At 45.1% G+C, this 24,567-nt stretch overlaps 1 protein-coding gene and 1 pseudogene across 1 annotated transcript in view; both read left to right on the top strand.

Annotated features, from left to right (window-relative positions):
• LOC126235324 (lactosylceramide 4-alpha-galactosyltransferase-like) overlaps positions 1 to 23,487 on the top strand; it is a 367,311-nt gene extending 343,824 nt beyond the window's left edge. Inside the window, exon 3 of the mRNA XM_049944046.1 lies at positions 22,032 to 23,487. Coding sequence (XP_049800003.1) covers positions 22,032 to 22,301 — 270 coding nt within the window. The 3' untranslated portion in view covers positions 22,302 to 23,487. The remainder of the gene's footprint in view (positions 1 to 22,031) is intronic.
• LOC126238429 (5S ribosomal RNA) lies at positions 5,422 to 5,539 on the top strand (annotated as a pseudogene).
• Positions 23,488 to 24,567: the final 1,080 nt, after the last annotated feature.

The following is a 24,567-nucleotide window of genomic DNA, read 5'->3' as shown; positions in this document are numbered from 1 at the left end:
GCTTCGTTTCTCTTCATAGTATCATGAAAAATTAAAAAATATAAATTTTTTGTGATCCGAACACACAGTAACGTCGAAAGTGAAAATGCGTGCTCGATGCACGTCGCTTCTGAGATTTACTGTGGTGTGTTCGGAGTTTTACTATATTTTATTCTGAGTTTGTTTATTTATACAGTACATTTTTGCTCGATATTTAATAATATTTATGATAAAAACCAAAAGGATATTATAAATAACTTTAGTTACAATGAATATTATTTGAATTCCGAACCAAGTACAGGGTGATTATAATCAAAGTTAAACTTTCAAACCGCTGTAGAAATAACACCACTGGTCAGAATGACATCAAATTGCAACGGAATATTATCAGAGAAGGGGGTAACGTGTGGCAGACGAAAAATAAATAGTTGCAAAATGTAGCAATAGAGGCGCTGTAAGCATCATAATTTAATAGTAGTCGACTACAAATGACAAAAGAATTGTACAACAATGCTTAAGGTGTACGACTGACTTTAAACAAACTGTACTACTCAGCGTGCATGGGTGTACAGGTGTGATACTGTTAGTTACGTAAGCCCATCCACGACGGCAAGGTGTTATCACATCGAATGGGAAAAATCGGTTTTTAACTATCCTGAGGCCAAAAACCGCATAAAAAGCATCAATCACATCGGTTTTTAATTGCCCTGAGGCCAAAAACCGCATGAAAAGCATCAGTCACATCGGTTTTTAACAGTCCTGAGACCGAGAACCGCATAAAAAGCATCAATCACATCGGTTTTCGATTGTTCTAAGGCCGAATACCGCATAAAAAGCATAAATCAAAATCAAATCGGATTATTAATTTCCGAGTGACTGGGGCAAATCATGTTCAATATACTGTCACCGTTTTCTCCAAGTTGAAATCGAGAGACAGCATGTCCCACAACTAATCGCAGAGTTTTCGGGGTCACGTTCAGAATGTGTTGCACAATGCGTGCCTTCAGTGCAGTTAAGTTTGCAATCGGAACACTGAACACAACATCTTTCAGATAGCCCCACAGCCAGAAGTCACACTTATTAAGATCGGGTGATCGGGACGGCCAGGCTGCAGGGAAATGTCGGCTGATAATTCTACCATTTCCGCTGCTTAACTGAACCTTCAATGTGCGGAGGTGCTCCATTTTGCATAATAATGATCCCATCCACGCTGTTGGAGAGGGGGTTGCGTAAAAGACGATCACAGCGCTTACCAGTGACAGTATAGGCAACAGGACTGGAAGCACCTGTCTCTTCGAAAAAATATGGCCCTACGATAAATGATGCCGTAAACCTGCACTACACAGTGACCTTTTCAGAATGAAGTGGTACTGGTTGATTTGCGTGTGGATTTTCCGTGCCCATATTCGACAATTATGTGTATTGACATATCTTGTCAGATGGAAGTGGGCTTCGTCTGTCCACAAAATCTTCCACAGCCAACCATTGTCCACTTCCATGCGAGCAAGAAATTCTATAGCAAAGTTCTCTCTTTCTGGCAGGTCAACAGGAAGCAACTCGTGCACGTGGGTAATTTTGAATGGATAGCAAAGAAGGATGTTTTGTAGATTTTACGCACCGTGCTCACAGATATGTCCAATGTTCGAACAATTCTCCGTGCACTACACGTTTGCACACCACCACTCGTCTCCTGCGTTGCTGTGGCCACTGCTTTCACTGACATCGAACCAATTCATTTCTTCTCCTTACCAGGCTGCACACCAAAAGAACCCGTCTTTTCGAATTTCCGAATCATTTCTTCAGACCCACGGCAGTCATCGGACCACCACTTTTTTTCAAACCTTTCAGTGTCCGGAACTTCTGCAGAGCGACGTGTCAGTTATCGTTCTTGTAATATAGTTTTACAGGCAGACCGCGATCCTGCATTGAGACAGTCATGGCGAACGTCGCAGACGCGAAAGGAGGAAAAGCCGTTTTTTTTTCCTTTATTGAATTTCAATTCCCCCCGAAGGGGGCGGGCTGTGAGCAGCTTAGTATGCCGCTCTTCAGCCTACAGACTTTGTTAGAAAGATGAAGAGAATAAATAATAAAAACAGGCGATAAAATCGGAGACTTAAAGAGTAACATGGCGAAAAGAAATCGTGGAACTTGAAACAAAGAACAGAGGGATGATGACGCTAAGAAAATACATACAAAGCAGACAGGTAAAACAATAGACAGACAATTAAAAAAAAAACACGGCGACAGTCTGGTTTCAGTTCGCAAAAGACATAAAATTCACACCCAGCGACAGCATGGTTTCTGTTCGCAACACGAGAAAGACGAACAACACTGAACAGTCACTGGAACACTGCACTAAAAAGTTGGCAAATGTGACATACCACAGCCGAGAGCAGGTGGGGGGAAACTGGACAGATGATGGGAAAATAAAAAAGGGGGGAGCCGGGAAAGGAGCTGATGGAGGATGAGGACCCATAAGAGGGGTGGGGGGCGCTGGGCAGACGCGACAGGGAGTGGGGTAGGCAGAGGAGGGGACTACAAAAGGACACGGGGGAGGGGGGAGAAGGGAGGTAGGGAGAGGTTTAGTGGGGAGAAAACAGGACGGAAGGGGGGAAGAGGGAGCCCAGGGAAAGGACAGAGGAAAGGAGGGGGAGTGAGGATCAGAGTTGATAGGAGGGATAAATGGAGGGGGAGAGGGCATCATCCGGGAGGGGGAGTTGATGGAAGCCACCTTGGGAAAGGAGATGTAGGGTGTAGTGATGGAGGGTAGGGGGGACACAACGGTGAAGACGTGACAGGGGGCGGGGATGGGAGAGGAGAGGAGCAACCAGGGGGTGAGGGGGTTCAAGACGGCGGGAGGTGTAGAGGATGCGGATATGTTCGAGGAATAGGAGCAGATGGGGGAAAGGAATGAGATCATAGAGGATCCGCGTGGGGGACGGGAGGCGTATACGGAAGGCGAGGCGGAGTGCATGACGCTCAAGGATCTGGAGGGACTTATAGAATTTGGGGGGGGGGGCAGATATCCAGGCAGGACTGGCATAACAGAGGATGGGACAGATTAAGGATTTGTAGGTGTGGAGGATGGTAGAGGGGTGCAACCCCCATGTCCGGCCAGAGAGGAGTTTGAGGAGTCGGAGGCGGTTGTGGGCTTTGGATTGGATGGAGCGGAGATGAGGGATCCAGGTGAGGTGACGGTCAATGGTGAGGCCAAGTTAGGTGAGGGTGGGGGTGAGGCGGACAGGACGGGCGCAGCCAGTAAGGGAGAAATCCAGGAGCCGGTAGGAGCGAGTGGTACGACCTACGATGATTGCCTGGGTCTTGGAAGGGTTGAGTTTCAGGAGCCACTGGTTACACCATGCAGCAAAAAGGTCAAGGTGATTCTGGAGAAGGCGTTGGGACCGTTGGAGGGTAGGAGCGAGGGCGAGGAATGCGGTGTCATCAGCATATTGCAAGAGGTGTACTGGTGGGGGGTAGAGGAGAGGGGAGAGGACAGAGCCCTGGGGGAAAAGCCATGTACCCGGCGTGTTTATACCAGCTTCAGTGGGTCGTGCGCATGACAGTTGTTTTCATTTACGTACTCTGACACATACAGCGCCATCTATTAATTAGTTTTCGCACTATATTTTTTCTAGTGCTATAGTTCCCCCCTTCTCCGATAATATTCCGTTCCACTTTGACATGATTCTGACCAGTGATGTTATTTCTACAGCGTTTTGAAAGTTTAATTATAATCACCCTGTATGTAGACTTGTTTCGACGGAAGAATATAAGAGCATAATAGATCTCCTGTTCGTTCGTATTTTCATGTGAGTTTCTGTGTTCTCGCTTCTTTACAGCAACTGTACCCGTATTTGGAGAACAGTCCTTCCTTTCATAACAGCTTTGGCTTTAGTCGAAGCAGCACTGTCGTTTCCGTGTAGTGGAAAGTGCTCCAAAGTGATCTGCGTTTTCTGCAAAAGCTAGAAAGGACATCTGAGTGTTTTTTGCCGACAAATTGAGCAATTGTAAAATTACCTGGCATGTCAGAAGGAGAAAGAAGTAATTGGCGATACTGTTGTCGAACGTCTGTCGAGTCCGAACAATGTTGAAGGTTACCATTCGAAGCTTTACGGAAAGTGCCCCACTTTTTCCAAAAATCATACGGAATTCCTTGCTACAGTGCTTGAAACATAAGATGATTAAGGTTCATTTCAAATTTGTTTTGCAAACTCTGGTGTCTGATTTCGGTTGCGATTATTTACCGATATTTATTAATACGCGCACAGCAATGTTCTGTTTGTGTGTGCATGTGTATGTATAAAGGTTAGCTGTGCAACAATATTTATAATTATATTTTTGCAGTAGATTCGGAAACAGAATGCAAATAAGCAAGCGAACTCCTTTGCAGTTCTAGAGATGATGACAGCTATTAATTATTACACATTGTTACAAATGAGATGGCATTGCTTGTTATTTATTGTGGTAATTACTACGATAAGTTTATTTTTGTAAAATATTTCCGCATAAATAACACAAAATCAGCATAATAAAAATAAAATCTAGGCCCAGCGTGGATCACGCGCGCATTTTCACTTTCATCTTTGCTGACGTTTGGGTCTCAAAAAATTACTATCTTCTAGTTTCTTGTAATAATATGATGAGAATCGAAGCAAAAGACAGAGGTTTCAGAGAGTACAAAATGGTTGCACCATCCATTAACGAAGCCAATTTCTGTTGATAAAATGCGGAATATGTTGTGGGACGCCGGCCGGAGTGGCTGAGCGGTTTGTTGTGGGACATCGCGGAATTATTCCGATTCGGCCCCAATAGTTTCTTGAAGCTCCGATAGGTGGCGACGCTATACGTAGCCTTCAAAATGGCTTCTGTAGCGGAGGTGCGCAAGCAGAGAACTGCCATTGAGTTTATTTTGGCGGAAATCCAGGACATCACATATATTCATAGATACTTGTGGAATGTGTACGGAGACCTTGGAGTGAACAAAAGCACGTTGAATTGTTCGGCGAGGCGTGTGTCATCGCAATAAGGTCGCGGAAAGCTGTGCGATCTCCCACTTGCCGGCTGGCCGCACAAAGATGTGACTCTTGCAACGTCGGAGCGTGCGAACACTCTCACTCGAGGTGATAGACGGATCAGCCAAACAGCTCGCTGCTCAACTGGACGTCTCTGTTGGTTGTGCTGACGTACTCGTCCACCAGTTGGGTATTCGAAGGTTTCCGCCCGCAGTGTTCCTCACCTTCCAACAGGAGACTGTAAAGAGCACAAGCGATGAAACACGATTTCATCGCTTCGAACCGGAAACAAAACAGCAATCCACAGAGTGGTGGCACACTACCTCTCCTCCGAAGAAAAGTACACAGCCGCACCCTCAGCTGGTAAAGCCATGGCGACGGTCCTCTGAAGGGGTTATTCTGTTTTATGTCCTCCCTCATGGTACAGCGGGGCAACGGCCTTGCCGCAGTGGATACACCGGTTCCCGTCAGGTCACCGAAGTTAAGCACTGTCGGGCGTGGCCGCCACTTGGATGGGTGACCATCCGGGCCGCCATGTGCTGTTGCCATTTTTCGGGGTGCACTCAGCCTCGTGATGCCAACTGAGGAGCTACTCGACCGAATAGTAGCGGCTCCGGTCAACGAATAGTAGCGGCTCCGGTCAAAGAAAACCATCGTAACGGCCGGGATAGCGTTGTGCTGACCACACGCCCCTCCTATATCTTCATCTGAGGATGGCACGGCGGTCGGATGGTCCCGATGGGCCACTTGTGGCCTGAAGACGGAGTGCATGGTACAGCGACCAACGCTGGAGTGTATTGTGCTACCCTCAGGAAACTCAAGAGATGACTTCAGCGTGTTCTTCGCCACAAAAATGCAAGCGAACTTCTCCCCCTCCATGACAACATAAGGCCTCATACAAGTCTGTGCTCCAGAGAGGAGCTCACAAAACTTCGTTGGACTGTTTTCCATATCCACCCTATAGCCCGGATCTCGCACCTCCCGAATTCCATCAGTCTGGTCCAGTGAAAGATGCACTCCGCGGGAGATGCAGCCAAGCCGTTGACTCCGACGTAGAGTGGTACCACACAGGCTCTTCCAGTACGGTGGCGCAAGGCCGTCACATTGAAAGGAGATTCTGTTGAGAAACGGAGCTTTGTAGCCAAAAGACTGGGGAATATCACGATGTATTGGAATCCTGAATAAATCCAATCTGTTCTCGGAAAAAATGTGTTGCAGTACTTATTGAGCGCCACTCTTACATTTGTCTGACGGTTTTAGAATGTTGCTGACGGCGTTAGACCCAACAAGGTGCTTTCTGGCATGTTCTATCAACAGTTTATATTGCTGAAATGCATAGAAAAAGTCGCAGCAAGTATAAAGGCATCACATTTTGCTACATGTTTGAATGTGCGTTGGCGTTGCTTGTCCCAGGATCCAAACGTTATGGTAATGGGCTTTTTCTGTTAAGTCGTCGATAACAACATATTAAAACACGAAGTAGAATAAAATAGTTGCACTTTTTTGTCACCCACTCCCGTACTGTAAGCAATTGTGGCAGGCTGGTATCCTGGCGCCTTCGGCAATTGTACTGTCGCCGCTGCTCGGAGACTGGCGCTTTCGTATGGTATCCAACAGACTCAATAAAATTTTAGTATGGAGTTTTCGGAAACACGTGTGAATCTCAACGTAATAGAACAACATTTGTTATGTGTAGACATCTATTGCAGTCGTGCGAAATGTGGCCAAAGTCTGTGATCTGTTATCAGAAGCACAAAAGGGGATCTTTTCTGTGTAATGAAAAATTGTTCAGTTAATTGCAAGTTACTTTTTCAGTGGATAATAGCCCCTACTGGAAAGCTCGGTCACGAAACGAAAGGGTAAACAGAAACATTCAGAAAGGAAACACTGTTGCATTTGTTTCCGTAACAGGGCTGTACGACGAGAAGAATTGCCTGATGTGTATGCATCCCGCGGAGCACATGTGTCGTTCGTGTCGAGGGTAGAGCAGGAGAACGGAGAAAAATCCAACTGGCGTACACTGAAAAGGGAAGAGCGTGGCTTCGAATGCTCAGAGCCGTTCGAAAATGTGATGCAGAGTATAAATCCTTCATTCCAAAAGCAATGGTATGAGCCATTTGCATGAAAAACTGCGCATGTTACGAAGAGAGACATTTGAATGATAACCTAAGGAGGGCTCTTTGGTCATGCGACGAAACAAAATTTCGATATAATGGAAACAAAAACATACCGAAAACAACAAATATTGCCAAGCTCTTGATGTTTACTTCTTTAGGTAATATAAGCTCTACATGAGAAGGATCAATGATTTCAAAAGACTACAATGTGAAAAAGCGCAAGTAAAGTCAGACGATCGTCATTTCATCATCAGACTTCACTCTAGCTATACTATCAACTTCCTGCATTGAATACAAGCCCGTGCTACAGTAAAGCCGTCCTCGCACGAGACGTGAAAACTGGAGGCTGGTGACGTCACAGCATGGAATTCGACGTTCCACTACACTACAAAGAGTGAAATGAGGAATCTGGCAAGTCAGATTTTTGCCTTGTGGAGAGGTATGTGGCCAAAGAGACGCGACATAATTTTACGTCACAACCAGAAGGAGCTGCCGTATAGTACGGAGCTAAATCCGTATTTTGCAGTTTTTTTATTATTATAGAGTACGCAGTATGAATTTAAGCCGTTGAAAAGCAGTAGAAAATTGAGGATCTCTCGAAAACGTGTCGTTTTAGGTATGTTTTGTTATAATGAAATGACAGAAAACTACGTACCGGTAGTAACAGGCTTCCCGTATTTGCAGCTTTTTGTGTTGTCTGCTATGAAAGTATACCGTTTCAGTACTATGGCGCAGTGATGATCTATCAAAAGCCCGTCGTTTTGGTACAATTTGTCAAACTTAAACATTAGTTAATGACATTTGTAAGTACAACCATTACATAGCGTACAGCATTATGGAGGTGTATCTGTCACAGCGTAGCGTTGTCGAGGGCGTCCTGAGCGGGAAAGAGGAAGGTAACAGGTGCACGCTCAGCTCCTTCCTAAATTTTTTTTCCACCTTCTGTTTTGTAAATGGTTCCGTGTCTTTCTTATTAATTTAATAGAAGTATTATCTGCAATAGCGGATGTTATTATAATAATTAATTTGCTGCAATTCTTGTTGCATAGGCTAGCGACTGGAATGTCACCAGTGGCCAAAAATCTTAACGTGACTGCCAGTCCGACAGTAAACTCAAGTTACAACCATATGTCTCGTAGTTTTATGGAGTGCCTCATGTTTGTATCTTGCAGGTAAATATCTTTTTCAATTATGGTGAGCAGCATTGAAAAAACATCCTCTTCCAGTCAAACGAAATTTCGAAATGAATCTCGAGTTTGAGATCTGCGTTATGAAGTACATAATTTCAGAGCGATGGTAGTCAACAAAATATCGACGATATCGATATTATGGATGCGCATAATGACATCAGACACTATATTTTAAATATATTCAATTAAAAACGGAAAATGAGATAGAGATTCAATAGATCTAACGAATAACTTCTACTTTACGTATGTCAGATCGTTGTACAGCATTATGTGATGTTCCTCGACCAGCAGTTCGCCGTTCATACCGCCAACGGGTGCAGAATCCTCTTTGCGATTTTCTCCACTCTTCTTCGCAGAGTTGACACAGCTGTTTGACGTGCGTCCATTTTCGTAAAGAAACTGTGTGATTTACGCCGCCAGATGCAACCGGGGACTATCCCTGGAGAGCGCTGAGCTCGCAAGTCATGATGAGGATATATTCGAAAGCTGTTCGAAAATCGAAGTCGCTCATGATTGGCACGTGGCATGTTTACACACTGTTGCCAATCCTTATTTGGTTGAATTTAAAAAAAAATAAAGGCATTCTATGGCCACGTCACCAACTTCAACACACTCTGAAGTAACGTTTGGCGTCTGCACAAAATGTGTTTAAAGGCCTCACTCTCCCTGCCAGTTTAAGGAACATGTTGTCACAAAATGCTGTATAGAATGTATGCAATAATATAATTACGCAGTCTGAAGGCTAGCTCTTTCTTCTTTTTATTTACATTAACTTGCAAAGGCTTTTCTGTTGCCTATGAAACCTGTTTAAATGTCTATTGATGTGGTACCAGCTATATCTCAGTACTTTTACATCAGGAAACCTGTCTGCAAAAACATTCACGATATTTAAAAGATGGAAAATTTGTGTATAAAGTATCTCATCTTAAAGGAACTTTCATACTGATTCCAAAACTGTTTCCAGAACTTGTAATATTTTCAAAGTTATGGAGACTTTAACATTTCCATTTTTATTTTAGTAACATTGATTTGGCTGATGTGTTTGAATTACAGTCATAAGTTAAAAATCATAATGTACTTTTCGAAAGAGTCATTTAACTAAATGTAAATATTCCGCAATAGCTTCCTTTGCATATAACCAATGCAATTTTCAAATTACAAACATCAATTCTTCCTCATCAAACCTATTATCCTGCTTTGTTCTTTAGTTGCTACCGATCCTCAGTTCACGGTGTAAAAATATGGGGAAATGTTTGAAAGGTGTTTCAACGTTTCAAATACGGATTTATTACGTGAATTCTATAGCGCAATTTTCGAAGAATTGTATTCTGTCACTGGAATCAATAAGCGATCACCAATACTGTACTTAACGTCAAATAATTTCTTGTACATAAAAAACGAAAATCACGTGTGTTTACGAAGTGTATGTGAAGTAATACGACTCCAAAGGAACCTGTGACCACTGACGGCAGTGCCACAGGTTATCCAATATAAAGGTTTATTTAATCATCAGATTTTGGTGGTTTTGAAATGCAGCGGTTGGACAAAAATACGGAAGTACCAGAATCACAACACGTTACCACGCCGAAGACGGTGTTAGGAAACTCGTTGGCAATCAAAACTTCTAGTCGTCTCGGAATGGATTAATAAGGTCTTCTATGGTTTTCAAAGGAACGATGCTGGAAATGGATAGCGATCAGGCACCATCCTCTCCAGAGAAGATCACAATTAATCAGTGATTAATATTGATATCAGGTAGTTGTGGTTAACAGGGGAGATGCGACAATTCATTCTCGTGCTCGAAAAACCAGCCCTGGACAATTCCAATTGTTTGAACATGCAGCATGCCGTCTTGGAACACAGCATCACCGTTGGCCAACAAGCATTACACAGTACTGGCCATTAACATTGCTACACTAAGAAGAAATGCAGATGATAAACGGGTATTCATTGGACAAATATATTATACTAGAACTGACATGTGATTAGATTTTCACGCAATTTCGGTGCATAGATCCTGAGAAATCAGTACCCAGAACAACCACCTCTGGCCGTAATAACGGCCTTGATACACCTGGGCATTGAGTCAAACAGAGCTTGAATGGCGTGTACATGTACAGCTGCCCATACAGCTTCAACACGATACCACAGTTCATCAAGAGTAATGACTGGTGTATTGTTACGAGCCAGTTGCTCGGCCACCATTGACCAGACGTTTTCAATTGGTGGGAGTTCTGGAGAATGTGCTGGCCAGGGCAGCAGTCGAACATTTCCTGTACCCAGAAAGGCCCGCACAGGACCTGCAACATGCGGTCGCGCAATATCCTGCTGAAATGTGGGGTTTCACAGGGATCGAATGAGGGGTAGAGCTACGGGTCGTAACACATGTGAAATGTAACGTCCATTGTTCAAAGTGCCGTCAATGCGAACAAGAGGTGACCGAGACGTGTAACCAACGGCACCCCATACCATCACGCCGGGTGATACGCCAGTATGGCGATGACGAATACAGGCTTCCAATGTGCGTTCACCGCGATGTTGCCAAACACGGATGCGACCATCATGATGCTGTAACCATTGGAAACTTTCCTCATGTCAGCACGTTGTAGGTGTCGCCACCGGTGCCAACCTTGTGTGAATGCTCTGAAAATCTAACCATTTGCATATCACAGCATCTTCTTCCTGACGGTTAAATTTCGCGTCCGTAGCACGTCGTCTTCGTGGTGTAGCAATTTTAATGGCCAGTAGTGTATCATGGGGTGGAACTGATACAGCAGAATGTTCACATAATCCTTGGCAGTAATACGACCTTGCAGAGTAACCAGGGAGCCCACGGATCACTGATGAGTGGTTTTGCAATTCTAGCTCGCCCTGCAATTCCCAGCTTACGGTGCTCCTTTCGTGTTGTTTTGGTGCTGGCATGGTTCGTGAGCGCGACATTCAGTTCTGCGGTGACTTTTGCAGCTGTCGTCCTCGTATTTTTCGTCATAATCTTCTTCAATGGCTGTCCACGTTGGAGTTGGCGGATGATGTGTTTCCGCTTTCCCTGTAAGAGGTATAAAACTTCGTTACGGTGCCTCTTGAAACACCAAACACCTCGGCTGCCTTCGTTACGAAAGCAGTTACCATACGAGCACCAACAATTTGCTCGCATTCGAATTCACTTAGCGTCGATGTAATTCCCTGACGACTGCAGAGAACGCTGTTCTGCGAACGGCTGACACTTGCAAGCTACAGGGTGTTTATAAATTACTTACTCGAAAGTAACTTTGTGATGAGGGTAAATAACTTAAAAAAATGTTTGAGACAGTACTGAAAGCTGTATAATGTGTATCGTCAAGTTTTATTCCTCCCCAACACTGTTAGTTCCCGACCCCACTAAGTGGCATGTGCGAATGAGTTATTCCAATAGTCAATATGAGATCATATAACGGTGCAAACCGTGTGCAGTGTTGTTCATGGTTTCATGAGTCCAAATCCGCTAACACATTTCAGAGACGATTCGGGACTAAATATCGCAAACCACCACATCAGAGACAAACTGTTAGTAATTAGTATACTCGTTTCACCGAAATTGGCTATGTATCACATAGGAAGCCGGATCGGGGTCGGCCAGCAGTCTATGACGCATCAGTTGAACAAGTTCGACAGTGTTACACTCGTAGTCCGGGTAAATCAACGAGACGTGCCAGTTTAGAATCGAATATGCCTAGTGTTACAGTGCGGAAAGTATTACGAAAACGCCAGTCATTCAAACCCTACAAATTATAACTGTTGCAAGCTTTAACAGAAAGTGACAAAGAAAAACGAGCTGAGTTTTGTGTAGAAATGTTCAACAAAATGCGGACTGAAGATGATTTTCTTGATAAAACTGTATTTAGTGTCGAAGCCGCCTCCCACACCTGTGATAAAGTGAATCGACATAATGTTCGGGTATGGGGTCAGCGGAAACTACGTCACATCATCGACCATGTACGGAACTTTTAATCTTCATTGATCCATTATGGACCGTGGGACAACGTCATAGTCGTAAAATCGCTACACACGGAAGGAGCCATATAACTGGATCCGTGAATCAAATCGTTATGCAACAGCTCTTGGTGGCCAGGCGACACAGTCTGTGTGGGGCCTGAAGATTGCATCAATGTAATGCCGAAACTGGTAGCACATAAGAAGTTTATAAAATAAATTTCTACAATACATACGGCTGTTGGTAAATTATTGCATCAAGAAATGTACGGAACTCGTCTAAGGTAACTGTTTTTTTGTGCTATAAGCTGTAACAAGATTTGCTGTAATTCTTCAAACTTTCCCGGAGATCTGTCATAATCTGTCTTCTTTAGGATGACTGTGGAGTTCACCTTGTCTCACTCCACAGTCATCCTAAGGAAGACAGATTATGACAGGAAAGAGCAACAACGTCTGAAGGACCCTGAATACAAACCAGTAGGAAATGACCCCACGGACAAAGTGGACAAAAAGACCAGGGCTCTGCTGAAGGAGACGGACCTGTCTGAACAAGTAATCAAACAGCTGCGTTCCAAAGTGCCAGTGCCACCTAGGCTGTATGGACTCCACAAAGTTCACAAGAATGGGATTCCTCTTCGACCTATTGTCAGCAATATCGGCGCTGCCACCTTTCCTATTGCATAATACGTAAAGAAGATGCTGGCACTACATGTGGGCAAATGTGTGCACCACATTCGGAATTCAGAGGACTTCCTACAACGGCTGAGGCACCTACACATTATGGACTCTGACATAATGGTCAGTTTCGATGTGGTATCTCTCTTCACACGAGTACCACCGAATGACTCACTCGATCTTATTGGAGAGAGGTTCGATGGAGCTCTCCTCGAATTATTCAGGCATGTACTAACCTCGACGTATTTCCTATATGAGGGCCAATTTTATGAGCAAACGGAAGGGGTGGTAATGGTCAGCCCTCTATCACCAGTGGTTGCCAACCTATTAATGGAAAGATTTTAGGAGGAGGCACTTACATCAGCCACATATCAACCCAAGTGCTTTTTTTTTATATGTGGATGACACCTTTGTCATTTGGTCCCATAGCAAGGAGAAGCTAGATGATTTTCTGGAACATCCGAATTCAGACCACCCGAATATAACATTCACAATGGAACTGGAGAAGGATGGACAACTTCCATTTCTGGATGTATTAGTCAAGAGGAAGGCTGATGGCACTTTCGGGCATAGTGTGTACCGCAAACCGACACTCACTGACCTATACCGGCAAGCCTATAGTTGCCACCATCCAGCATAGAAGAAGGGAGTGCTCAAAACTCTAGTCCACAGAGTACATACTCTGTCAGACCCCGTCAGTTTGGCGATTGAAACAGAACACTTACAGTCGGTGTTCAGCAAGAATTGATTCTCATCTAGAGACATCCAGAAGGCACTTCGGCCTGCCAGTCAACCATAGGATCCAGCAGAAGAACCAGAAGAGGCGAAGAGGGTGGCATATTTGCCATATGCTGGACCGATATCTGCTAAGATCAGCAGAATTCTCATGAAACATGATATCAAGAGCGTATTTTGCCCACCCACTAAGATTGGGACAATGTTGGGGAATGTAAAGGATGACCTGGGCTTACGGAAGAGAGGCATTTACAGCGTGCCAGGCGAGTGTGGGATGTCATACATCGGCCAGACGACCAGGATTGTGGACATGTATAAAGAAAACCAGAGGCACACCAGACTCAGACAGGCAGCCAAATCAGCCATAGCAGAACACTGTCTAGAGCTCGGTCACTCGATGAACTACAATGACACCAAGATTGTCACAGAGACCCCTAGATATTAGGACAGAGTCATAAAACAGTCCATCGAGATCAAGATCACGGAGAATATCATCAACCGTGACACTGGATACCAGCTCAACACGGCCTGGGATCCGGATCTTGAGCTTCTGAAAGCTCAACGCAAAACACATCGAGATTGCACAAGGAACAGGAGTGGGGACCGAGAAAACAGCCACGAGACAGAGCACCAGGCACTACAGATTTGTCCTGACACTCCCGAGATGACGACCGCGACCCTAGAGGACGTTCAAGTCGAGCGCGGACGGCGGTCAGAACACCAGCGACCAGAGGGGACGATGGGAACCGGGCCTAGCGAGCGCGTAACGCGAACGAAACACTCGACGCGGCGCGGTCCAGTTAAGAAGCGCCCAGCAAGAAAGAGAAGTGAAGACCAAGGAAACATGCAGGATACAGAGCACCAGACACTACAGATGACGACCGCCACCCCAGAGAGCGGCCGAGCGGCGAGCGGACGGTAGTGGGAACACCAGCGACCAGAGAGGACCCTGGAAGTCGCGTCTGGCGGGCGTGGACCGCGGAGGAACACCCGATGCTGCGCGGACCGTCTAGGGAGCCCCCAGCACCTTACAGGCATAAATACTGGACTCGGTCCGCCCAAGAAGACCAAGAAGTACAAACTCGGAAGTTTGTCAACTGGCATGACAACTTAGTCAATACTGAGGTGCTAGACAAGACAGCCCCGAGGGCGGACGATCGAGACGACGCGTACCAACGCAACTGGCTCGAGGCCTGGCGAAGCAACGAGGCTGAACAACTCCAATTCCAGAGAGAGCTCGAAAGGAAGAGACAAGAACAAGAAGAACGACGCCAACGCCAGCTCTATCGCTTCCACCGAAGATAGGCCCGCCCCGAAGCGCAAGACAGCAGGAACAACGCCGAAGCGCTGAGAAGACAAAACAAAACAACATAGCGCCTCCTCAGCGAAGCGCTGTGAGAAGCTAAGGGTGTCAACACCAGCGGCTCTGGCCGGGTTTTGCAGGTTTTCCTTAGGTCGTTAGGTGAATACCGGAACTAGCCCCCAAATATTTCTTGCAAATAAATTCCCAAGTGGGAGATATATGTACCACCCCCCCCCCTTTTTCTCGTCAGAAAAAGAAATAAATAGAGCCAAAACAGAACTACGTACACCCCATGGCTGAATAGTGTTCAAACCGTAAGGTAGTCAAACAGCCCGCCATCCTCCTTCAGAGGAAGGAATCAAATGAGCAAGGTCCATCCTCGGGAAGCACCTCAAGAAGACAGCTATTTACGCCGTCCAAATATCGTGGGAGGACGACGCGAAAATCCGGCAGAAGCCCCGTTTTCTCAAAATGTTAAGATTTACGGTCTTTTCTTTTTTGCCGTGTCATCTTTGGCAGGCATGCCTGAACATTGTCTAATGCCTCAGTTACAAAAGGATATGGACACAGAATTTACTTGCCAGCCAGACATTACCATCGTGAAGTTGTTGCGTATCTCAATAGGAATGTGCCGATCTGAATTGCTGGATTGGACGTGGTGGAACTATATCCTGCCCACCACGATCACCCGATTTAACCCCAGTGGACTGCTGTGTACGGAGTTACATTAAAGGCAGAGTGTTCGTTCCTCCGCTTCCGTGAAACGTCGACGAGCTGCATCAATGCATAACACAAGCAGTTACCAACATACCTCAATACAAGCAATAGGATTCGAAGGGAAACTTATTCTGATGGGCATTTATCGTGTTACAAAAAGAAGCCACACTGAACTTTTTGTAAATAAAACTTGAAGATATACTGCATTCAGAGCCGTATCTAATATTTCTGTAAGTTATTTCACTTTTGTGTAACTAAGGAGCTGCTCGTTGTCTTCATACTGGGGAAGGCTGCGAAATTTATCGATCGGAACTAACCTAGACCTCAGGCTATGCTAGAGGTCGGTCTGTCACCACGACAAATATTTCAGGAAGGAGGGCGGGTGGGGGGCAGTATCACACTCTAGCCAAACGTTTACATACTGTATCTTCTTTCCATTTCATAATCAACTACTAAATAACATCAAAAGCTTACTCCAAGATAAAATCTATATGCAGCTTATTTATCCCCCAATCCCACGCTTCCCGACAGTTTACCGCAACAAATCGTACTAAAAGCCGCGTTTTGTAGAGCTCTTTAATTCAGTGTACGCTAGCTTCGTTGCATGCTTATAGTTTTCGGTATTTTCTGTCTAAACTTCAGATGTTTAATGTTGTGTGCACTCGAACTGCGGTGTTTATGAGTTCGTATGACGAAACAGTTATGTTTCCATGACGTCACGGGTTTGTGCTGAGATTGGATGACATGAACAACCTGAGCAACCAACATGGAAATGTGCAGGCTCAGCTGCTTTCTACATAGCTCATTTAAAATTTTGTGTATATCCTCATCTCGATTTACACTGTTTCTGTTCTTGATTCATGTTTACATCTAGTCTGAGCGCACGAAGTTCCTTCACTTTCATCCTAACCGCATGTTCTAAAATTTTACTTGATAAATTGTACGCTGAATTTATATTGTGTTGGTTTGGAACTCGTGGTATGCTGCTGTTATTCGCGAGAAAGTAAAACTCATTAAACTCATGCATAATACGCTCGCAAAAAGAAACTTGTTAATAGCACACGTTACCTGCAGTCAGCAAGCAAGGAAACTAAAGAAGTGGTACATATTTCGCGCAAGGGGTATAATTCGCGCGCTTTCTCCTATATCATTCGTGAAACTCTCGCTAGGTGGTGATACTTATGTTACCATACTCTACTGCGCTCTGACGAGACATTTGAAAACTTATGCCAGCGGTGGATAGAATAGCCAATGGCAGAAACAAGAAAAAGTATCTAAAACAATACCAAAACAATATACTAAACGCCGCTTAAAGACGCATCAAAGCATTACAGAGACTGGGATTCTATAGCGAAGTTTCAGCAACGCTGTTCATTCCCTTTTGATGTAAGCAGTGGAACGTGAAAATGTGAGCAGGTTGGTGGGACACTCTTAGGCTGAAACACCAGAGTCTTCTGGATGTCGATAAGTGCCTGTACCCCGAGGAAATCATGGCCCCAAACTTCAGCGACGTATTAGCCGAGCGGTCTAAGGCGCTGCAGTCCTGGCCTGTGCGGTTGGTCCCGGCGGAGGTTCGAGTCCTCCCTCGGGCATGGTGTGTGTGTTTGTCCTTAGGACAATTTAGGTTAAGTTGTGTGTAAGCTTAGGGACTGATGACCTCAGCAGTTAAGTCCCATAAGATTTCACACACACTTGAACATTTTTCAGCGACGTAGAGCCAGTGGTGGTTGCTGTGTTAGAGCACAAGAGCAGGTAAACATCTTAACTTTCGACACCTTACGGATTTATTGGTTACTTTTTTTGAATGCTGTTAAACGTAACATAGATGCTGCAATCTGAAAGATACGCCACTTAAATCTACCTCGCTACTGCTCCTCTAGACTCCATGAAACTTGGCAACAGGGCCGAGAGCACACCTTCCGTTGTGCACGTTTTGAGGAGCATTTGCACATGCGCAACTCGCGTGACGTAATTGCCTTATGAGCCAATACGCATTTCAAAAATGGTTCAAATGGCTCTGAGCACTATGGGACTCAACATCTGAGGTCATCAGTCTCCTAGACTTAGAACTACTTAAACCTAACTAACCTAAGGACATCACACACATCCATGCCCGAGGCAGGATTCCAACCTGCGACCATAGCAACAGCGCTGTTCCGGACTGAAGCGCCTAGAACCACTCGGCCACAAAAGCCGGCAATACGGATTTGATAAACAATGTGCAGAGTTCATGATGTGCACAGCTAGCCCGTGCCACTCAACTAGAAGTTCACATCAGTGCCACCAGGTGGTAGCACATTGTGGCAGACTTTTATCCCCATTGGCTCGCTATAAATCGTGCTAAATGTTAGTGCACTCCTTAGGTATGCTAATTCACTCACTATATACTGTAGTAAAATTAGATCTGACGTCACTATATGTTAAATTTGTACTGACAGTAAACTTGTCCTGTGGGTATTTGAATGAGTAGTAGTATGTCAAGTTATGAATTTTATCATAAAATAATCCATTCGAGGCGGCGCTGAGAATAGTAAGGGCCTAAAGCAAAGATTGTGGCGTTTATTCATGCTTCTGAAATCTGTTGATCTTATGGTGAGTCAGGTTTCGTTGAAATGGCTCTAACCATTATGGGACTTAACATCTGAGGTCATCAGTCCCCTAGACTTAGAACTACTTAAACCTAAATAACCTAAGGACATCACACACGTCCATGCCCGAGGCAGGATTCGAACCTACGACCGTAGCAGCAGCGCGGTTTCGGACTGAAGCGCCTAGAACCGCTTGGCGAAAGCGGCCGACTGAGTCAGGTTTGTCTGTGCTGTAGGCCTACATTGCATACATGATAATTAAAGAAAAGCTGTGATACAGTTAGTTGTCTATTGTGTGGGTATCGGCGCTAGTGTGCAGTGTAAACACGAACTATGTTGAATCTATTTTAAATGCTAACAGAAAAGTAAAGCTGTGAGGAAGAATCGTGAGTCGTCCTTGTACAGCTCAGTCAGTAGAGCACTTGCCTGCAAAAGGCAAAGGTCCAGAGTCTCGGTCCGGCACACAGCTTTAATCTGCGAGGAAGTTTCATATCACCGCACACTCCGCTGCAAAGTGAAAATCTCATTCTGGGAACGGAAAAGGAAAATTACCAGGAAAAGTTAGCCGCAAAGGAACAAAGGGCCTTCGGAGACAGATCCTTTGATTGAGAGAGTGACGAAATCAAATAAGCGTGACTACAAGCGAACATTTGACAAGCAAGTGTACAGTTACGAGTTGTTGTGTGGATGCAGCATAAGAATATACGATTTTCAGCCCGGAAGAAACTTCGTGAAGTAATGCATCTCTTAGGGATCCTGTACATTTGTCTGAAAGGATGGAAAAGCACTAAAACTTCCACCACACAAAAATGCCGAATCTAGAGTTGCGAAAGCTTGCACATTATTTAGTTATTGCCCTAGACTGTACTTATGTACGAAACAATGAAATTCCACAAAAGCAATTCTTTATTTTGTCAGATAAGTCACGCATCTTATTATTATTAGCAGTGGCTGTAGTTGTATAAATTTCTTGATAAGCATAACTGATGTACATGAGATGCTATTAATTTCACTCTCAAAGTTGTCTGAACTATAAGGGGGTTGTTTGTGTTGTTGCTCCGGATGATAATTAGGCGAAGTATTTGTCAGGATTTGTAAGCGGTGGATCCTTGAGGAACGGAACTATGCGAACACCGAGAAGTAAGATTAAACAGTTTTATTAACAAAGGCGGATTATAAAACACGCACGCTGCGCGCACCTATCATCACTGTGTCTGTCGTCCTAACACCGGCTAATTACGGTCGTATCGAAAGGCTCCATGGTGAGCTAAGAAAAGAGACGTATTTGCGCCCGAGGCCGCACTAGTTAATACGGCGCGCTGCCGCCAGCGGCCAGTGGCGTACTCGCTCTGCGTCGCACTGCGGCCGGACACACGTGTACTGACCAAGCAAATTGTCAGCATTCCAGACAGGTCGGCTGGCGAGCGCGTGTTACGTACTGTATGGCTGTGTGCAACCCGTAGACCCTTACAGAACCCACGAGCCGCCGCTGCATAGAGCTATGCGGTATCTGAAGGCCCATCCTTAACAGCAGCAACTACCTTTTCGAAAACCATCATCACATATCAACAGTTCCAGAAAAGTTGGTCAGTATTGTTTAAATCCGTGCGAGCAATATGCGAAATGCTTTCTGATAATTTAAATTCTGTAATACATTATTGAGAAATGTTTATTAATATATGAGGGATGCCCAGAAAGTAATGTACCACATTTTTTCTTCAACAATTCTTTATTGAACATAATGAGAATTGCACGCACGAAAGAATGGTGTTTTATCTACATACCCTATTTTTCCACGTAATCTCCATCCCGTTGTATGGCCTTCCTCCAGCACGAAACCAGGGCGTGTATGCCCTGTCATCACCAGTCTTTGTCTCACTGTGTGAATCACCTCCTCAGCGTCCTCAAAATGTCTTCCACGAATGGCTTCCCTTAATGGCTCAAACAAGTGGAAGTCCGAGGGGGTAGGTCACCTATGTCAGATGTGACAACCATGGATGGTCTCCCCTACCGCTGCAAATCGTGGAGCTCCGCCGAACCACTTTCTGATGACATCACGTTCCGTGCCCAGCGACTAACTATACTTATGAGTCAGCATGTGGTCCATACACTTTGCACAAGCGTTTGTCAATATTCCCCACAGTTTCTTTCTCTGCAGTGAGAAATTCAATGGCGGCACGTTGCTTGTAACGTACATCACCTACAGACGCCATTTTGAAACTGTCCTGCAGCTACGCTATCTGTAGGAAATGATGGAAACTTGTCGCGCTCACTCAGGAGACTTCAAATAGTATATATGTAACGTTTCGCAGTCGTAGCACTGTATCCGGCTGAGGAAAAAAAAAGTGGTGGATTACTTTCTGGGCAACCCTCGCACTCTCTGTAAGGGCACTCTGAGCCTTTAATTTTTTTTTCTTTGTTGTCATTTGGATACCTTACAAACAAGGTAGGCCAGCAGCAGCCTATTTATGCCGCTCTTCGGCCATAGAAAAGACATACCGTACAACAGGAATACAGAAAAACAAACATACATGGAGGGCAAAGACAGGAGACAAACATAATAAAATAAACGGGAGACAAACATAATAAAATAAACGAAGTCGTTCACTGACACACTGTTCGGATAAAAAAGTTCAACACTGCACACAACAGAGAATACAGAATGTCACACGTGAATGGAGGAGCTCGGACGGAGAGACACTGATGCACTAACGGGACGATAAACACAAACACGAGCACTGCGGCGACGATCTCTGGTGCACTAAGACGCCCTGTTCGCACAAAAAATCCGGGGACCTGCCAGAGGGAAAAGGTGGGGGTAGGAGGGAGAGCGGGAGGGGGTTGATGTCAGTGGGTGAGGAGAAGGAACGGGGAGGGGAGAGGGCAGAGGGGTGTGTGAAAGCCTGGGGAGTGGGGGATGGGAAGGAGGGAGGAAGAGAGGAGGGAGAGAAGGGAAAGAGGGCGCCCTGGAGGAAAAACAAAAGGGGAGGGAGGATCAAAGTTGGTAGGAGGGATAGATGGAGGGGATGAGAGCATCATCAGGGAGGGGGAGTTGGGGGTATGGAGTGTGGAAAGATGGAGAGTGGGTAGGATGTGGGAGTGCAAGTGCGGCAGCAGACGGGGGTGGGAAAGGATGGGAGAGACAAGTGGCTGAGGGGGATCAAGTTTGTGGGAGGTGTAAAGGATCCGTATCTGCTCGAGGAAAAGGAGGAGGTGTGGGAACGAAATTAAGTCGTAGAGGATCCGCGTGGGAGAGTGGAGGTGGATGTGATAGGCGAGGCGGAGTGCATGGCGTTCCAGGATTTGAAGGGATTTGGAGAAGGTAGGATGGGTGGCGATTCAGGAGGGATTGGCATAACAGAGGATAGGGCGGTGAGGGATTGGTAGGTGTGGAGGATGGTGGAGGGGTCCAGACCCCATGTGCGGCCAGAAAGGAGCTCGAGGAGACGGAGTCGGGAGCGTGCCTTGGCTCGGATCGTCCAGAGATGGGGGTCCAGGAGAGGCGACGGTCAAGGGTGACGGCAAGGTACTTGAGGGTGGGGGTGAGGTTGACAGGATGGCTGTAGATAGATAAGCCTTTAATTACGAGCCGCGCCCCATATAGCTAATTTATAAACAGCCTCTACTGAGCACACTGCACAGGCGCCGTCGATACTTTCGTTTAACCCTGCATATCTTCTGTTTCTTTTTCAGATATTTACGAGCTGTTGGACACAAACCTACTCACGGTGTATTGTTGTCGGCAGGTGCGGGAGATGACGCGGCAGGCGTGCGGCGGTTTCACGGTGCACCCGCCGTCCGCCTTCTACCCGATTCCGTGGCGCGAGTGGCGCCTCTATTTCGAGGAGCGGCACTCGAACCGCACGATGGCGCGCCTGCGCAGGAGCTACGCCATCCACGTGTGGAACAAGTTCAGCCAGGCGCGCAACGTGACCGTGGGCTCGCGGCAGCCCTACGGCCTGATCGCGGAGCGCTTCTGCCCCAGGGTGTACGCCGCCAGCGGAAAATTCTTCTAGCACCCGCCTCGCCAGCTGCCTTTCTTCTGCCGGCCCTCGCGGCTCGGAACGCTCTTTGGTGATCCCTCCCCGAGGCACACGGTGGCCACTGTACATATCTCCGTCTCACCCGAGGACTTTCATCACCCCCCCTTATCTCGAGGACTCTGTTGACCGACGTCGACAGCCTTCCGACCACAGCAACACTCATACGCAGCGCACTCCGTGAAACATTCCTCGTTTGTTCTCGCCTGCACTACGGCTGGGCAGATATCCGCAGACTATTCCCTCACTCTTTGACCAGTGCCCCGACCACTACTCAGGTTACCATACGCATATCACTACACGTCACGGGTCTCTCATACACGACCGCCTTATTCCTCCACACTTTTCACTTCCCGAAAAAAAATGTGGAAAGCATTATTTTTTCCAGCTGTGTTTGAAATGTGCGTCTTTCTCAGAACTAAATCACGTTGTGAAAGGTCTTTGGACTGAACTGAGTGACTGAGTGCGCGTGCGTCGACTGTGCGAGAAGCAGTATTAGTTTCAGTGTGATTCATCTTCATGGATGGGACCTTAGGGACAATCACCAGTATTTCGTTAACATACTGTTAATAAATGATCCATTCAGCTGTTTTATTGTGGTATTTTAATTCACATGCTCGATTTCGAAATCATGCGATTTCGCTACAAGCGAAAAATGTGACAATCGCGGATATAAACTTCCTACAGCACGCCAAAATACAGTCTCTTCACAGTTATCTGCATCCAAAAAATGTGATTACATAGTCATATCACTACATTCACACGTAATTCGGATCCACAAATACTCTTACCTGTGGTGCTCTTAATTTCCCCTCTCACACGAGCTTATTGTGCATACATTTACTTAAAATTAAAATAAATAATTAATTTTGTCGTTACACGTGTAAGTGATGACGCATTTTAGTGATTTTATATCCACTGTGTTCACGTTCATCTTTATAGCACGTCTGGTAATGAAACTGTACAAGTGAGTCGCCGACCACCACAAAATAGCTGAATGGACCATCCAATAACAGTATATTAAAGACAGCACTGTACTATACTCTGTAGAGGACAATTTTAGCCGCGAAACCATGTGTAATGTAATGTCTAATTCACGCAAATATTACTGACTTGTTACTGTTGTAATTTTTCACATAAATATGTTAGCTTCCTTTCTAAACTTGGGAGCGTTTTTATAAGGATACCGCCAATGTTGACGAAACCTGTTCCTTCTAGTAGTACAACGTTAGAGTGCGCCTTTCGTTTGCCTTAACCATATGGCCAGCGAAAGACTCTTTCCGTAAACATATATAATATTTTCATTATTGTTTAAAACACCCTTATTTGACTGCGAATTGCGCTGTACTTCAACACCACTCATTGTTGGGAATTCCAAGAAAGTGAAAGCTAAGACAATATTAGATACTTTTAAAATGGTTGTCAGTCACTAAATTTATAGAATATTGAAATCATTTCACCCTTTATTACCGTTAGTAGTTTTCTAAATAAGATAATTAGTCTTCAGATTAGTCCAGTACGTTTATGAGCATAATAAACTTTCCCCGTATAGTTTGTTGTATGATTTTCAGTGACATGGAGCACTACAGTAAAAACAATTTTAAATGAAAAAGATAATGAGAAAGAATCTCGTAGCTACTCGCAAGAAAAAATCAGCGGACTGAATTCGTAACTCACGTACTTCTTTTGAAATCTCACTTTTATTTAGAGTAATAAAATATGATGTCAAATCACTTTTTGTCGTATTTTCTGTTTCCAGCAATATATCAACTCAATTTTTCTACCAAAATAAGGAATGAGCCACACCTTACATACAAAAGATCACCATGACCGCACAATATGTTTGGAATTAAATAGATACCACACAGAGATGACAGAAAATGAGACAAATATTGTAGACATGTTGCGGCTGTTAGCTGTTTAAAACGTACCCGATTATATTAAATAGCCACAGTTACCTTTCTACGTCAAGTATTAACAAGGTTGCTTTAAAGCCGTTTTGTAAATCAGGTTCGTGCGTCACGCGTGTTGCAAAGGTGTCTGCGTCTTACCTGCTCGCAAGATTCTTTACCGTCGAAGCCTCATGCGTCGTGCCAGACCAGTCTTTGGAAGATCGTCTTGTCATCGCACATTGTTCTATAAACGTTTTTGAGTTTAGCTAGCCCACCGATTTTCCATGTTTATGCGCTAATGGTGACTTCATTTTAATCACATCACTTATTCGTTATCTTCTACATGGTGA

The sequence above is a fragment of the Schistocerca nitens genome, chromosome 2, assembly GCF_023898315.1.
Source record: "Schistocerca nitens isolate TAMUIC-IGC-003100 chromosome 2, iqSchNite1.1, whole genome shotgun sequence".
Lineage (NCBI taxonomy): Eukaryota > Metazoa > Arthropoda > Insecta > Orthoptera > Acrididae > Schistocerca > Schistocerca nitens.
The sequence above is the reverse complement of the archived record's forward strand: the minus strand, read 5'-3'. Positions and strand labels throughout refer to the sequence as shown.